The following is a 17,937-nucleotide window of genomic DNA, read 5'->3' on the forward strand; positions in this document are numbered from 1 at the left end:
ATCTGCAGTGTACTTCACACATTTTTCACTTATAATTTTTAGGTAAATATAAAATGGACTATTCATCAATTCATAGATTTGAATATTAAACATACTTAAAGACGACATCTTGTACATCGGTAAGAGTGGCACCGATACTCTTCAGCAAAAGATTTAAAGAACGAATTGCAATCAGTCCTTCATGTTCAGAATCCTCAGCTGCTTCTTTACCCGAACTCAGTGAAACACTTAAATGCAACTAGTGAGATAAAGAGATAAATATTTAAATCAGTATCTTCATAATGACAAAATTAACTTTTAATATTCAATTTTATTTTAAATTCACTACACCATAAATAATACTTTAAAGTTACCAGGAGTATGGCAAAATTAATAAGTGAAAAGTGAAAGAAATTTAAAATCGAATCCACTGCTTTATAAATTTTAAATTTGGCAATGTAAGATGATACAATATTTAGTTCAATCCAATTCTTTTGGTAACCCTAGGGAAATATTAATTTTTACACTTTTTAATGACAATAATCTGGAAGTTTAGAGTTGTTGAAAATAACTATCTTCATAAGTAAATGTTTCAACTATTAGAACTAAGCAGAATGAAGCTAGTTAAAAAGTACTTTCGAATTATGTGCTATACACACTATTTACACTGTTATACAATAATATTCATCAATTATTCAGTAAGTAACTCACAGAAACTTTCTGTTAAGAACTTAAGTTTAGTACCATTCACTCTTCAAATCTTAATATTTTGTAAATTAAAACTTATACACTATAGTTACTACTGTATTGCATATTTGAAAGTTGCTAAGACAGTAAATCTTAAAAGTTCTCATTACAAGAAGAAAATGTATAATACTGTATAGTGACAGGTGGTAACATGCTGTGATGATCATTTCATAGTGTATACAAATATTGAATCATTACACTCTACACCTGAAATGAATATAATGTTTTGTGTCAATTATAATTCAATTAAAAGAAAAACATATACACACAATACACAACATTTGGAAAACTGTCATTAAACATCTTGACACTACAATAATATATTGTCAGGTCAGGACATAAACAAATATAAACACATGTTGTAAGTGGCTCCACTACTATTTTCACATGGTGGAAAGTATTGTAAGAATAAAAATTTGAAAGGATTGTTACTTTGTTATTTATATTTATAACTGTGGAGTTATAGAATTTATAGCTATTGAAGATCTACCCAACAGACCCAGTAAATTTGCTATTACCCAGATTATCATAGATAATAAAAAGAACTTATTTTGCCCTACCTTGATAGGAGATATATGAAAGTACTCATAGAGACTGACTTGTGATGAATCTACTAATGAAACTGTTTTATAGTCTTCTTGGAAAACTTCTATATCTTTATGAAAAAGTTCAACCTATAAAGGAATATAAAATATTAAAAACTCAAGGAACCTTATCTTCATGAATAAGCCAATAGCTCACACACTGCAGAACATTCCCCTATAATATTCAGATTCAATATTATTCATAATTAGAAAGTTACTTCCCCAGGAGAGAAACTAATATTTCTATTGCTAGGAAAGTTATCTTTGTCACTCACAAACTGATAAGCATATCTTCTATGTTTCCACCCAATCCATTAAAACACACTAAGCTTTACCTCATGTGACTGTAGATTTTATTCCAAAAGGCCACTAATCCAATCCATCAACACTGTTTTAGAAATATTTTTAAAAATACATTGTCCGTGTGTGGCTTTTTGCTTAATGCCTTACTGACATATACTATAGAGGCCATTAATATAATCCAAAGGGGGAGGTATTAAAAATAATTTTTCAGAAAGTGATTAGTACTTTCATTCTTTCTAATCAATACTACTTCTCTTCTAAACATAAACCTAAGTTATATCTGTGTGTTAAGAAATGGCCCAACATTCACATTTTAGTCTATTAACAAAAACATCAAAATGTGAGCCTTATTAAAAGTATATATAGACATTGACTTCTAGGATGACAGTGTGAGAAGCTCTTTAAACTAGCTCCCCAGTAAAACTGATAAAATTTATTAAAAAAACCAAATAAATATTTAAGGTTTCTATGAATGGTCTTAAGGGTATAAGCAAATGAAACATTTATTTTAAAAATCTATAAAAATTTGGTAAAAAATGTGAGTCTGGGGTCTCAATTTTCCCTTCTGGCTCAATAAGCTAGAATCCCACTCTACATTGGTACATCCAAGAACACAGGCTACCTCTCTGCCCAGACTCCAACTGGAGAACATTCTTCCTGGAAGACACAGATGCCAGGATTCTCACCCTACCCTAGCTACTAGCTGTTAAATAATGGGGGAGGGAGGGGAGCGCTTCTTCCTCCTGCACAGTCTACTTCAGTGTGACACCACTAAGAACACTGGGGTCCCACTCCAAGCCCCAAAACTCTGGTTTAGAGATTTTACCTGGGGGAGAAACAGACTTTAAAATAGATAGTTCCTAATCTCAAAGAAACTGACTTTATTTACAACAGTGTGAAGTTCTAGCCTTAAGACTGCTCTAAAAATGGTGGATGTTGTGGTCAAAGACATCTGGGAGGAAAATCAATAAAGATACAAGCTAAACTGTAAGCCTGTTAGTTTTCATGGGAAAATTGAGTAAAGGAATAATTTAGGAGTCCCCTTGGGGTCAGAACAAATATCAAACACTAATTCCAGATAAATCTCTTCAAAGAAGATCAAATTGATTAGGTTAGCCTATAGAGCAATTTATGCCCCAGACATTTTGAAAAAAAGCAATCAGCCAGACACTGGTGAAGTTTAACAGTGTGGGTCATGAAAAGAGATAACAGAGCCATGACAAAACCAGTTACCCCAGGGTAACCATGGGTACCCCATATCTCTACCTCCCTGAGGAAAAATATTTAAAGCTAAACTCTGGAAAAGGTAGGGTTATAGGCAGAAAGTCTTCAATAAAATAATTCACCCAGTCACTGAATGAATAAATAAACTAATAACAATATAAGCTTTGGGGGAGGGGACCAGTATCCAGTATATTATCAAGAATGTCCAGTGTCAACCAAATATTGTGAAATATGCAACAACACAGGAATGTATGTACGACTCATCTACTAGAAAACAATGTTGGCAATAGAAACTGCCTGTGAAAGTGACCGGACTGGATTTAAAAGAAAAAGACATCAAAGTAACCATTATAAATATTTTCCAAGAACTGAAGGAACAAAATATGGTTATAGTTAGAGAAATAAAGGGAAGTATGATGACAATGTCACATCAAATAGAGAATATCAACATGGAGAGAGAAATCATATAAAAGGACCAAACAGAAATTCTGGAGTTGGAAAGTAAAACAAAAGTGGAAAATCAACTAGAATGATTCAACGGTGGATTTGAACTGGTAGAAAATATTTAAATGCTTCATATATACTAAATTAAATGCTTCACTTCATTAATAAACTTGAAGATACATTGTTACAGATTATACAATCTGAAGAACAGAGAAAAAAGAATGAAGAAAAATGAATAGTCTCAGAAAAATGTGGGACATCATTAAACATATGACATTTTCAATATAGAATTTTCAGACAGGTGAGATGAAAGGAATAGAAATAAATACTTGAAGAAATAATGGCTAAAAACTTCCAAATTTATTTTAAAAGAACAACAACCACTAAACTACATATCCATGAAGCTCAATAAACTCCAAGTGCAATAAATGCAAAGATGTCCACAGATATGTATGGAAGAAACAAGGAGATAAGAAGTAAAATAACATTCAAAGTGCTCAAAGAAGAAAAACCTGTCAACAAAGAATCCTATATCCAGCATGGCTATTTTTCAAAATGAAAGGACATAAAGACATTCCCAAACTTAAAAACACTGAGATAATTTGTTGGTAGCAGATCTACCTTACAAGAAATATAAAGATATTCATTAGGCTGAAAGCAAGTGACCCCAAATGGTAATCAGAATCCAAATTTAAAAACCAGGAACTGCATTATTCCATACGTAGGTGGGACATAAAAGTGAAACTAAGAGACATTGATAAGAGTGTGGTGGTTACGGGGGGGGGGGGGGGGGGGGAGGGAGAGGGGGAGGGGCACAAAGAAAACTAGATAGAAGGTGACAGAGGACAATCTGACTCTGGGTGATGGGTATGCAACATAATTGAACGACAAGATAACCTGGACTTGTTATCTTTGAATATATGTATCCTGATTTATTGATGGTGCCCCATTAAAAAAATAAAATTATTTAAAAATTAAAAAAAAAAAGCACTGGTAAAAGTAATTATGCAATTATAAAATACACTATCAATACATAATCTTTTCCCTTTCTTCTCTTGACTAGTTTAAAAAGCAACTGATTGACTAATATATATCCTATATTGTTGGGCCTACAATGACAGACCAGGTTCTTTATGAATATAAACATAAAACCATCAGCAAAATCCTAGCAAACCAACTCCAGCCATATATATATATATGTGTATATATATATATACACATACATACATATATATACATATATATATATACATATATATATATCATGCACATGACCAAGTATCAAGTAATACAGAAATGTTTTAACATCCAATATAATAAAATATATCAATAGAATAAAAATAAAAAACACAAGATCATTCCAATAAACACAGAAAAAGCATGTGACAAATTTCAACAGTTTCATAAAAATGCTACACAAACTAGAAGCAGAAGAGAACTCAACCTGAAACAGGGCATCTACAAAAAATCAATCCATCATCAAAATCATAATGGAGAAAAACTGAAAGCTTTCCCTTAAGATCAGAAATAAAGCAAAAGTGTCTGTTCTTGGGACTTTTTTCTGTGTGTGACAGAGACAGAGAGAGTCAGAGAGAGGGACAGCTACGGAAAGACAGACAGGAAGGGAAATGAGATGGGAAGCATCATTCTTCGTTGTGGCACCTTAGTTGTTCATTGATAGCTTTCTTATATGTGCCTTGACTAGGGGGCTACAGTAGATTGAGTGACCCCTTGCTTGAGCCAGCGACCTTGGGATCAAGCTGGTGAGCCTTGCTCAAACCAGATGAGCCTATGCACAAACTGGCAACCTCGGGGTCTTGAACCTGGGTCATCCGTGTCCCAGTCCGATGCTCTATCCACTGCGCCACTGCCTGGTCAGGCTGCTCTTGGCACTTTTATTCAATGTTGTACTATAGATTCTAGCAGGGGAATTAGGAAAGAAAAAGAAACAAAAGGTATCCAGATTAGAGAGGAAGAGGTGACACTACCTCTATTCTCAGACATGATCTTATATACAGAAAACCTTAAAGATTCCTCAAAATAACAATCAGTGCTAATAAGTTCAGTTAAGTTGCAGAATACAAGATCAACAAACAAGAAATCAATTGTATTTCTTTACATTTCAATGAACAATCCAAAAATGAGAGTAAGAAAACAATTTCCTTCATCATACCTTAAAAAGAATAAAATACTCAGAAGTGATTATATCAAAAGAAGTATAAAACTCATACACTGAGAACTATAAAACATCATTGAAAGAAAATAAAGAAGATCTACATAAATGGAAAACATTTCATGTCCAAGGATTGGAAGGCTTAATACTGTTCAGATGGCAATACCCCTTAAAAATTGATCTGTGGAGAGAAAACTAGATAGAGGGTGACAGAGGACAATCTGACTCTGGGCGAGGGGTATGCAACATAATTTAATGAGAAGATAACCTAGACATGTTTTCTTTGAATATATGTACCCTGAATTATTAATGTCATCCCATTAACATTAATAAAAATTTATTAAAAAAAAAATTGATCTGTGGAGTCAATATAATCCTGGTCGTATCCCCGACTTCTAAAAAAGCTGACAAGCTGATTCTAAAACTCATATGAAATTACAAAGGGACCCAAAATAGGGAAAACAATCTTGAAAAATAAAAAAAATGGCGGACTTACACTTTTCAATTTCAAAACTCACCACATAACAATAATCAAGACAATGTAGTACTGGCAAAAGAATGGACATATAAATCATTAGAATAAAATCATGTATCTATGATCAACTGATGGTCTTGACAATGGTATCAAGACCATTAATGGAGAATAAATAGTCTTTTCAACAAATAGTATTGAGACAACTGATAGCCAAATGCTAAACACTGATGTGGTACTCTTTATCTCACATCGTATATATATAAAACTTAACTCAAAATAGATGAAAGACCTATTTATAAGAGCTAAAACTTTAAAACTCTTAATATAGGGCTAAATCTTCATAACCCTGGATTTGACAAAGGACTCTTAGAAATGAGAGCAATACATGAACAACAACAAAGAAATAATTTGGACTTTATTAATATTAAAGCTTTTGTGCTTCAAAGACACCATAAAATAAAACACAATACAAAAAATGAGAAAATATTTACATATCATGTATCTGATACAGGACTTGAATTCAGAATATATAAAGAACTTTTACAACTCAATAAAAGGGAGACTACACATTAAACAATAGGCAAAGTATCTGAATAGACATCTCTCCACAGAAGATAAACAAATAGTCAATTAACACATCAAAAGATGCTCATCATCATGATTCATCAGGTAAATGCAAATCCAAACCACAATATACTACTTCACACCCACAAGGACAGCTAGAATCAAAAGGACAGATAATAGTATTGGTAAGGATGTGTTTACTGAAATAAGAATCCTCATACATTTTGGTAACAATGCAAAAAGGTACAGCCACTACGGAAACCTGGCAGTCCTAAAATGATTAAACAGAGCTGCCATGTTTCTACCAATTCCACTCCTAGGTTTACACCCAAGAGAAATAAAAACATATGTTCACATAAAAATTTGTATACAGATACTCATAGAAACACTATTTGTAATAGCCAAGATGTAAAAACAGCCCAAATGTCCAATGACTGATAAATGGAAAAACAAAATGTGGCATATCCATACAATAAAATATTACTTGGCCATTAAAAAATTGAAGTGCTAATACATGCTACAACATAAATGAACCTTAAAAACATTATGCAAAGCAAAAGAATCCCATCAAAAAAGACTACACAATGTATGCTTTTATTAATATGAAATATCTAGAACAGGAAAACCTATAGACAGAAAGCACAATGTGCCCTTAAGTCATGGTGCACTTTTGACCATCACAGGAAAGCAACAAAAGACGATAGAAATGTGAAATCTGCACCAAATAAAAGGAAAACCCTCCCAGTTTCTAAAGGATGATGTGGCAGCATGTGCACATGTGCAGATGATGACGTAACACCGTGTATACAGTGGAGTAGCCCACGGCCATGCCAGTCGAGATGTGGACAGTACAAAGGAAAGTTCAGTGTGTTCTGTGGCTCGCTAAATTTGAATCCTTGACCAAAGTGCAACGTGATTTCTGGTAGGCCATCAGTCAGTGACGAGTCTGTAGAGGCTATACGGGATAGCTACCTAAGGAGCCCTAAAAAATCTTTGCGTGAGCCCACATAGAACTGCACTGAATAGGTATGAAACTAGGAGAGTTTTCCTTTTATTTGGTGCAGATTTCACATTTCTATTGTCTTTTGTTGCTTTCTTGTGACTGGTCAAAAGTGCACCATGACTTTACGAACACACTGTATAGTAGTGGTTGCACGGGGCTAGAATGATTTCTTTTTGGGGTGGTGAAAAAGTTCTAGAATTAGTGGTGATGGTCATGTAACTCTGTAAATCCACTAAGAACTATTGATTTGAATACTTTAAATGGATAAAATATATGGTATGTAAACTATATCATAATAAAAGTATTAAAAGAAAATAAAAGCATCGTTGCCCTTGTTCTTTATCTTTATCCATGTAGTTTGTCTTATCTTCAGAATTCTTTCTAGACGGGCACTGTAAAAGATACCATATCTGATCTACCTTATCACTGTGATTTTATAGCCTTCCAATCACAGTCACAAACAAGATACTACCTTTTATTTGCCTCATCTCTTCTTTCATTTAATATCTTGGTCACGACAAAATTTATCAATCTAAACAAAAGTAATCCAAGACAGTAATAGAAAAATAACAGTAATGTGAACATGATTGACTATCCCCTTTCTTCTACTATTGCCTTAAAACTTTCCTCCTATTTGCTAACTCACTTTAAAAAGGCTATTTTAACTTAGCTTGCTTGTATGTAATCTCGCCAAGATAATTCTTGACTTGTATAATTTGAAAATGTGTTTTCTGTCAATGTATTTACCACAGCAGTATAATAAAAATCATATTTTTAAAATGAAACAATTTTGGCCCTGGCCGGTTGGCTCAGTGGTAGAGCGTCGGCCTGGAGTGCAGAAGTCCCGGGTTTGATTCCCGGCCAGGGCACACAGGAGAAGTGCCCATCTGCTTCTCCACCCCTCCCCCTCTCCTTCCTCTCTCTCTCTCTCTTCCCCTCCCACAGCCGAGGCTCCATTGAAGCAAAGATGGCCCGGGCGCTGGGGATGGCTCCTTGGCCTCTGCCCCAGGCGCTGGAGTGGCTCTGGTAGCAACAGAGCGACGCCCCGGAGGGGCAGAGCATCGCCCCCTGGTGGGTGTGCCGGGGGATCCCGGTTGGGCGCATGCGGGAGTCTGTCTGACTGTCTCTCCCCGTTTCCAGCTTCAGAAAAATTAAAATAAAAAGAAAAAAAGAAAAAAAAATGAAACAATTTTAATACTTTTAAGAATTTATAAGGATATTATTTTTCTAAGTCTTCTTTTCCTAATCCTTCCTATCAATGCTATTATTTTAAGTCTTACCTCCGTTTTTTCAGTTACTTCAGCTTCCGTCATAAGTTCTGCTAAAGCATAGACAAACCCAAGATCTAACCGGAGATCCATTTCTTGGATCAACACTTTGAAGTACCTATATTACACAGTAGAAAACATGAAAGATCATCAATTAGAAAATTAGGTGAGAAATAAGTACTAAATATTAGAATGTTGAAACTTAGAACTTTCCAGGAGAATAATTCTCTGGAAAGATAACTGTCATGGCAACACTGTTCATAATAGCAACAAACTAAAGTATGAAAATGCCTACAGAGAGGAAATCTGTAAGTAAACTTGATAGACAGATAAAATATTATTTATTAACGATTATGAATAAACTCTAGCTACATATAACAAAATGAATAAATTATAATAAAAAGTTTAATGAAAAAAGCCAGTCCCAAGAAAATATGTAGAGTTTGAATTTTTTTTAATTAGGGGGAAAAAAGGAAAACTTATTATAATAATGTTTAGTCACACATATACAACTATTATTTAAAAAGCAAAGGAATAAAAATAGTGCTTGTCCTGGTGATAAGGTAAAGAAAATAAGAAATAGGGAATACTATATAGATGACTGTTTCTGTAAATGTTGTATTTCTTGGACTGGGTGGTGACTGAATTTGAAAATACTATCTTCTTTCTTGTTTCTAAACCAATATGCAGCCATCACAGAGAACTTAGGAAAGAAAACAAATAAAAAATATAATAAAACTCCCTTAATTTAGAAATGACTACTGTTAACACCTATGTGTATTTCATTCAGAGTCTTCTGATTCTCCATAATTATAAAATAATTAATAGAACTTTTCTAGCCTGACCAGGTGGTGATGCCATGGACAGAGCATTGACCTGGGATGCTGAGGACTTATGTTTGAAACCCCGAGGTCACCTGCTTGAGCATGGCTGGCTTGAGTGCAGGCTCACCAGTTTGAGTGCAAGGGTCACCGGCTTGATTGTGGGATCATAGACATGATTCCATAATTACTGGCTTCAGCCCAAAAATTGCTGACTTGAGCCAAAGGTCACTGACTTGAGCAAGGGGTCATTGGCTCAGCTGGAGGCTCCTGGTCAAGGCACGAATGAGAAGCAAGCAATGAACAACTAAAGTGATGCAAAACTATGACTTGATGCTTCTCATCTCTCTTCTTTCCTCTCTGTCTCTGTCTCTTTGTGTGTCTCTCTCTTGATCATTAAAAAATTTTTTCTAAAAAGACTTTTTCTATGACCTTTATAATTCATTATTTTACACATAAATCTCTGAATCATCTAAAATTTATTTATTTATTTTTTATTTTAAGTGAGAGGAGAGAAGATAGGGAGACAGACTCCCATATGCACCCTGACTGGGATCCACCCAGCACCTTCCTGTTGGGGCCTATGCTCAAATCAACAGAGCTATTTTTAGTGCCTGAGGTTGACAAGCTTGCAAAACTGACTTATCCTCAGTGCCCAGGGCCAATGCTCTAACCAATCAAGCCACTGGCTGCAGGAGGAGAAGAAGGAGAAAAGGGGGAGAGAAAGAGGGGGAGAAGCAGATGGTTGCTTCTCTTGTGTGCCCTGACTAGGGATTGAACCCAGATGTCTGCATGCAGGACTGATGCACTATCCATTGAGCAGAATGGCCAGGGTCCGAAATTTATTTTTTTAAAAGTACAATTAATTCACATTTAAAAAAAAATTCACATTTTTAAACCTAAACATTATATAAACGCACAAGAATCATCTTAAAACACTTACTTAATACGTGTTATCTGGGAATGCCCTGCAGATCTCATGACAATACTGACATCTGTAAAGGGCTTTGGTGCTGTAGGGGTTAACAATATGATTAATGCCATGATGCTGTAAACAAAAGATAATAAACATTTTCTTGCAATGTAATACACATCACAATGGCCAACTAAATTATTTACTAAATTATGGGTATCTAAAAATTACTAACATTTGTATGATCCATTACAATCTTAATTTCAGACTCCAGGGTTGTTTTTGTAATTATATTCACTCTAAGGATTATTAATCCTTTAAATTAGTGATTTTATTTTATTTACTTAATTGAATTTATTGGTGTCACACTGGTTAACAAAATTATACAGGTTTCAGGTGCACTATTCTACATCCTCTGTACAATATATTGTGTTCACACCCAAAGGTCAAGTCTCCGCCCATCACCATTTATCCCCCACCCCGTATCCCCCTATACTACCCCTAAAAGCACCACATGGTTGTCCGTGTCCATTAGCGTCTCGTTTTGTTTTTTTGTCCTTTTTTGTTCCACCCCCTCAGCCAGCCCCACTTCCCCTTGAAGCAAGCATTAGAATCATCGGGGAAATTTCGTGAAAACATAAATTTCAAGATCTTGTCCCGGATTTCTAGATGGAAGGACATGGGCATGTATACCGGTAAAAAAGCTTCCAAGCAGACTATGAATTTTCCCTTATACAGTCAGTGGTATGGAGGTGGGGGTGGAAAGCAAAAAGAGAGGCGAGGGAAGCAGGGTAGTGGACAGGGAAGAGAAAGTGAGGGGGAGAGGAACAGCAAAGAAAGATGAAAGTGAAGGGGAAGAAGATGGAAGAAAGGATCTCTCAGTCATTCTCATCTGGAGATTATAAGATACTTTCTGTGGTCAGAAAACAATCTGAAGTTGAACTTTCTTACAATTTATTCAAAGGTCCGAGCGGCTTATAAATCAGAGATTTAAAATTCGTAATATTTAAAAATACTTCTAAAAATTTTAAATATATATCTTATTAATCTTTTCTCTAATATTCACTCAGAGTTTTGTTGAGGTTAGCTGAGTAAAATGGTTTCATTTCATATTTTTATAGAATATACCAAATAGCAAATAGAACCATTTTATGGCAATCTAAAAATATCAACAAACCTGAATCCATTGTGACCGACTTGGGAGGTTTAATAGGATAAAATACAAATGGAAATATAGCCCCATGTATCTGGTTTTGGATCTAAGAAAATTAAAAAAACAAAAACAGGTCAGTATATTTATCTTAATTATAGAACCTGATAAGAATAACAAGATTTAAGAAGTAGAGGAGTAAAATAATCCAGTTGCACACGTAAATGGAAGTGCTAAAACAGACCACAGGAATACATTAATGTATTGCCATGGTCCTTTACCTTCTCAGACTCACCTGTATTCTATAAATTTGAATTCTAAATGATGACTGATGTGCAGACGTGTTATATTCCACTTTTAATGCCGGTAGGTAATTTCTTCGTATAGCTATTATATGTGGCTGCAGAATTTTCATGTTTGTACCACTAGGTGTAAAGCGAACCTGAAAAATATGCCATCCCCCCAAAAAAACATAGAATTTCTCTTTACTCATAATTGATTAAAATTAGAATCTGTACCAAAAAAATTTAAAATATTATTTAAAATAACAAGCTAAACATTTGATTAGGTTTAGATTCAGATCTTTATAACCCATATTCATAGAATTCACAAAAGTATTTAGATATTACTTATAGCTTGTCTCACCATTTATGTAAACTTACTAAAATTTACCAAAAACAATTGATAAAAGATAAAATAACCTTAGCAATTAAACAAATAAATAAAATGTATTGGCTTGTTACCCAAGAAATAGATCATTAGTATCTCTAAAGAAAGCCTAGGTTTTTAAAACATAACTATTCATTTAAAATATTTTATATAGCCCTAGACAGATAGCTCGGTTGGTTAGACCATGGTCTCACAGCACAGTTCCAGTTCGATCACTGGTCAGGGCACATATAAAAATAGATTGTTGTTCTTCCCTCCCTCCCTCATTTTCTCTCCCTCCCCTTTCCTCTCTTGCTAAAATCAATAGACATTTAAAAAAATAAAATATTTCATGTAAAGTATGTATGACAGCATTCATTTTTATAGGGAAATAAGACTTTCCTTAAAAATCCACTAATGATTAACCTAATTACAACAGATAAAAATTAAAGCTTCATATCAGTACTAAAAAGTATTACCGGAGTATTAGTGTCCAACTCAATAACCTTATCTTCTGAAGGTGAAGATTCAGTATATTCCTTAAATTCTTTCTCCAACTTCTCAGTGTGCTTTACACTCATTGGCTTCCACCTTGCTTTCTTCTTGGGCTTTGTCTCCCAAACCACATCAGAACTTACAAGAAAGCAAAATACATTTTCATTTCAACTGGTTTATTACATCAATTACAAAACCTTTAGTAAAAATTTTGCAATATCTTCAATTATAAACAAGCTCATTACAAGTTAAAAAACATGAGTTCATGCAAACAATCATTAAATTCCCACTTCGGGACCATTCCAGGTGGTAAAAAAACTTATCAGTGAACGTCTTTGCCATTCTGGAACTTTAGCAGAAGAGTGGTAGACAAATATAGTAAATTAGCATGTTTTAACACAGGAGTTGAAATGCTTTTGAAAGAGAAAAAGTAGATGGTGGTCGATACGGAGTACTGGGATATGCAAGGTTGTGGGGTCACAGTATTAAAATAGAGAGGTCAACAGGGGTGTCATGGGTTGTTGAGATTTCAACAACCTTAAAGGAGAGCAGGAGTTTATCCAGAAGACAACAGGAAAACATTTCAAGTAGAGGGATCAGTTAGAGCACACCTATAGTGCATGCAGAAGAGCAAGGAAGCGGGCATACCTGGAACATATTAAGAGTAAAAGAGGAGTAAGTCAGATAGCGAGAGTTCAAATAATGGGAAATACTTCTGGGATATTGTAAAGACTTTGAGTTTAGAACCATTGAAAGATTATGAATAGATCAGTGACATGTCCTGACTTAAGCTTTGTTAGGAATATACTGCTGGGATGGGGGAAAGGAAAACGGGGATAACGGCTAGAAGCAGAAAAGCTGGCTAGGAGTTTGATATGGTAAGCTGGGAGAGAAATGGGGATGGCCCTGCCTAGAGTGATAACAGTGATGTAAAAACTAGTCAGATTCTATGTGTATTTTGAAGGCAGAGCCAGCACAGAAATTCTAGGTGCATTAGATATGGGGTTTGAGATAAAGAGATAAATCAAGATGATTCCAAAGTTTTTGGCTTGAACAACTAGAAGAATGTGTAGTTGTCATTAACTTCAATGGGGAGGCTGGTTTCGGTAGAAGATCAGAATTACTGTATTTCCCCATGTATAAGACACACCTTTTCCAAAAATTTGGGGTCTAAAAACTGGGTGCGTCTTATACAGTGGCTGTAGACTTTTTTACTTGCATTTCCCGCTTTTCACATGTGTTTTTGCAATCATTGTTGAAAACAGTGATTCGTCATCAGACACAGATGAGGACAAGCTAAAGGAGTTTTGACAGTGATGGGGAGTTGTATAAATTTTATGATGAATAAAACTTGAGTTCAACTTTATGTAATACTTTTTTCCTCAAATTGTGGGCCCCAAAATTAAGGTGCATCGTATACATGGGACTGTCTTATATATGGGGAAATACAGTTTAGGTTTTAAGCATATGAAGTTTGAGAAGTCTCTTATGTTATATGAGTAGAAATTTTATGTAGGCAGTTGGATATATAAACTTGGAGTTCAGGGGGAAAAATCTGGCTGAAGATGTATTTCTAGAAATGTTTGGCATATATGTGGTATTTGAAATCATAAATCTGAAACAGAGACGAGGACTAAGGTCTGAGGGCCGCACGGCACCCAATATTAAGCAGTGGAAAAGACAAGGAATAAACCAATGAGACTGAGCATGCTGGGATAGAAAGAAAAATTAAGATGGTGAGGACTATTGGAAGCTAAGTCAAAGAAAAGATGTGTTAAATGTTATGAACTTAAACATCAGGGGAATTGTACACTGAACCTGGCAATACACAGATCTGTAGGGTGATCCTGACAACACCATTTAATGGTATATTGAGATGTTTTTAATCACTACAAAAGCCTATTTGTAGTGATTAAAGAAAAAAAAAAAACGGGTAAAAAGAATTAAACATGATGAATATGTTTAACTCTTCTGTAAAGGACAATACTTTGGGTAGTTTGGCTATAAAAGGAAACAAAGAAATAGGCAGTAGGTAGCAGGGAAAGTAGGCTCAAGCAAATGTATTTGTTTAGAGAAATAATATAATGGGAACAACCCAGAAGAGAGCCAGAAACTACCGACATAGGAGAGACAAGAAGAGAAGTGCTGGATCAGTGTCTCAAGAGGTAGGAAGGAACAGAATACAATGCAAAGGTTGAAAATTTTGTTTAAATAGGAGCACATATACCGTGTTTCCCAGAAAATGAGATGGTGTCTTATATTAATTTTTGCTCCTAAAGACACTCTAGGTCTTATTTTCAGGGGATGTCTATTTTTCCTTTTCCATGAACAAGAATTCACATTTATTGTTGAACAAAAAAATCAACATTAATATACTGTATTCATGTCATCAAAACATCAGCATAATCAGCCAAACTCTGAATTCCATCAAGAATTTCTTGTGACTATTTCTATGTACAACAATCGGTTACCTTGTTTCCCCGAAAATAAGACAATGTCTTATATTAATTATTGCTCCTAAAGATGTGCTAGGTCTTATTTTCAAAGGAGGCCTAATATTTCTTTTTTTTTCTTTTTTGTATTTTTCTGAAGTTGGAAACGGGGAGGCAGTCAGACAGACTGCCTAGGATCCACCGGGCATGCCCACCAGGGGGCGACGCTCTGTTGCAACCAGAGCCACTCTAGCGCCTGAGGCAGAGGCCATAGAGCCACCCCCAGCGCCCCGGCCAACTTTGCTCCAACGGAGCCTGGCTGCGGGAGGGGAAAAGAGAGACAGAGAGGAAGGAGAAGGGGAGGGGTAGAGAAGCAGATGGGTGCTTCTCCTGTGTGTCCTGGCGGGGAATCGAACCCAGGAGTCCTGCACGCCAGGCTGATGCTCTGCCACTGAGCCAACCGGCCAGGGCCGGCCTTATATTTCTAAGCTTGAAAAAAATTGCACTAGGTCTTATTTTGGGGGGATGTCTGATTTTGGGGGAACAGGGTAATATACCTATGATAACTGTGGGTAAATATGTTGGCACAGTATGCAGGTAATCAATGCTGGTGAGTAGGAAGTTGATATTGGGGGGATAGACCTTTGAAAGCTTGTTTTGGATTGCTTCAACTTTCTCAGTGCAATGGGATGCAAGGCAGTGAGCCGAGAGAGGGAATGGAGGTTTACAAAAGGACAAAGTATGAAACAATAACCTATGGGAGAATGAATGTAACAAATCTAATTCACTGAAAATTGCTGAAAGAATTAAATACAGAAAAAAACTTAACCTCATTCTAAAATTACTTCAGTGTTTCTGTTTTAGAATGTAAGTTATTTAATTTTATTTAAGTAGTCTATTTATTCCTTCTAAAATTTATATTCACTTATTAAAAAGAAAGGTAGGGAGACATATTATTCTCACTTGCATTCATACCACAGCATAGGACATAGCCCATGACAGGTATAATAGGCTTAAAATTAGTTGTCTACTTGACATTTTTGTCTAAATAATAAACACATTTTTTAGAACAATAAAGAATTCTAACAAAATAGTTTTTAATACTCCTTTTAAAATGGATTCCATTTAATGAGGAGTGAGGGGCATTTCTGGATGCATTTTCAGAGAAAAACAAATTTGAATCTGTATTATACACATTTAATATATATATTTATTTAGTAGTTTAAATTAAAAGATTGAAACAACATTATCCTGGTTATAGAGACTGAAATTCAGAAATGCTCTCAAATTAGCTACTAATCCACATCAATTAATTTTACTTTAAGTGTTTATGAACTAGTGATGACTTACATGGGAAATGTTAAATATAGCTTCATCTTATTAGATCTTAAAGTGCCAAGGTCAAATTGGAATGAAATTGGTCTTTATCCCTTCAACAATTATTTAAGGAGCTTCTATAATTTACCCTGCATTTTGGTAGAATAACTTTGTGACATGTTAAAGAAAAAAAGTATACTTCTGATATGTTGAATAAAACTAACTTTATAGAGAGCTGAGAGAATGAACAATACAAAGAAGGGTTTATAAATTTGATTTTTGCTATAACTGTATCCCTCAGAGAAAAAAACGAATCTCACCAGCATTTTAAATTAGCATTACCTTAGTATCAATGGCTAATCAAAACAAAAAAGTTAAACTAAATTATTTTAGAATTTACAAACACTATTCTTGATGATTAAGTACTGATCATTTAAATTTATCCAAATTTTAATGTGTCTAACCTTGTAATGCCAATATAGGCTACTTCTTGCTTTGTATAATTGTTGACAAGAGAAATTCCAACATCTTGTAATGCCAACACAATTTCTTGCTCTGCTAGTTCTGCTCTTTCATTTTCATATGTCACTTTAAATACCTTTGGATCTTCAGTGAATAAAATAATGCGCTGTAAGCCTTCAAAGAATGAAACTAAATAAATAGTCTTTTTCCCCAAATTTATAGGTGTCATCATATCCTAAAATAAAATCACCAAAAAATAAAAAATTAGTAAGAGTTTGATCCCACTTAATATAAAAGTTAGAATTCACATTTAAAAAATGAGAATAGTAATGTCACCACCTTCATAGGGTTGAACAAACTAAATAAATATTTGTGTAACATTTCAAGTTTACACGAACAGAATCATCTGATATTAGCTTCTACCATTATTATTATAAAGTTATTAGTCAGGAAGATATATCCACTGTTCTTTTATTTAATATCTTGAGAAAATCTAATTCGTTTTCCTGCATATGTTTATCAATAACACAAAGTATAATATTTTTTCTCCAATATTCTAAGGCTAACCAATGCATTATGTCACAAATTTGTACTTCGTTATAGGGCTGAACTAACTAAGATAAAACATATCTGACATCTCAATTGCATGCTCTATAAAACATGGATATTCACCACAGAGGTGAATAATTCTGCAGGAAGCCCTGATATATAAGCATTGTGCTGATACCAGGGTCTTGAATTTCAATGACAAGATAAATATAGAAAATTTTAATAATTAACACAGCCATCCATGAATTTCTAGTTAAGTAAATATTCTGATAAGAAGAAATATTAATATATGGTACTCATTCATGTTATAGTCCACTGAAATTAAAATCTGGAGTTGTTACCATAAAATCATTATCTAGGGACACTCATATTACTTATAATTCTTT

The 17,937-nt window shown here is 34.5% G+C and overlaps 1 protein-coding gene across 5 annotated transcripts in view; it reads right to left on the minus strand.

Moving 5' to 3' along the window:
• Positions 1-17,937, minus strand: part of VPS13A (vacuolar protein sorting 13 homolog A) — a 244,743-nt gene that overhangs the window by 42,191 nt on the left and 184,615 nt on the right. For all 5 annotated transcript variants that reach the window (XM_066367951.1, XM_066367950.1, XM_066367953.1 and 2 more), the window contains exons 54-61: positions 17,005-17,237; positions 12,776-12,929; positions 11,944-12,090; positions 11,676-11,757; positions 10,529-10,598; positions 8,777-8,882; positions 1,287-1,400; positions 96-238 (exon numbers count right to left, since the gene is read on the minus strand). In XM_066367951.1, the coding sequence (XP_066224048.1) occupies positions 96-238; positions 1,287-1,400; positions 8,777-8,882; positions 10,529-10,598; positions 11,676-11,757; positions 11,944-12,090; positions 12,776-12,929; positions 17,005-17,237 (1,049 nt within the window). The remainder of the gene's footprint in view (positions 1-95; positions 239-1,286; positions 1,401-8,776; positions 8,883-10,528; positions 10,599-11,675; positions 11,758-11,943; positions 12,091-12,775; positions 12,930-17,004; positions 17,238-17,937) is intronic.

Source organism: Saccopteryx leptura, chromosome 2 (genome assembly GCF_036850995.1).
Source record: "Saccopteryx leptura isolate mSacLep1 chromosome 2, mSacLep1_pri_phased_curated, whole genome shotgun sequence".
NCBI lineage: Eukaryota > Metazoa > Chordata > Mammalia > Chiroptera > Emballonuridae > Saccopteryx > Saccopteryx leptura.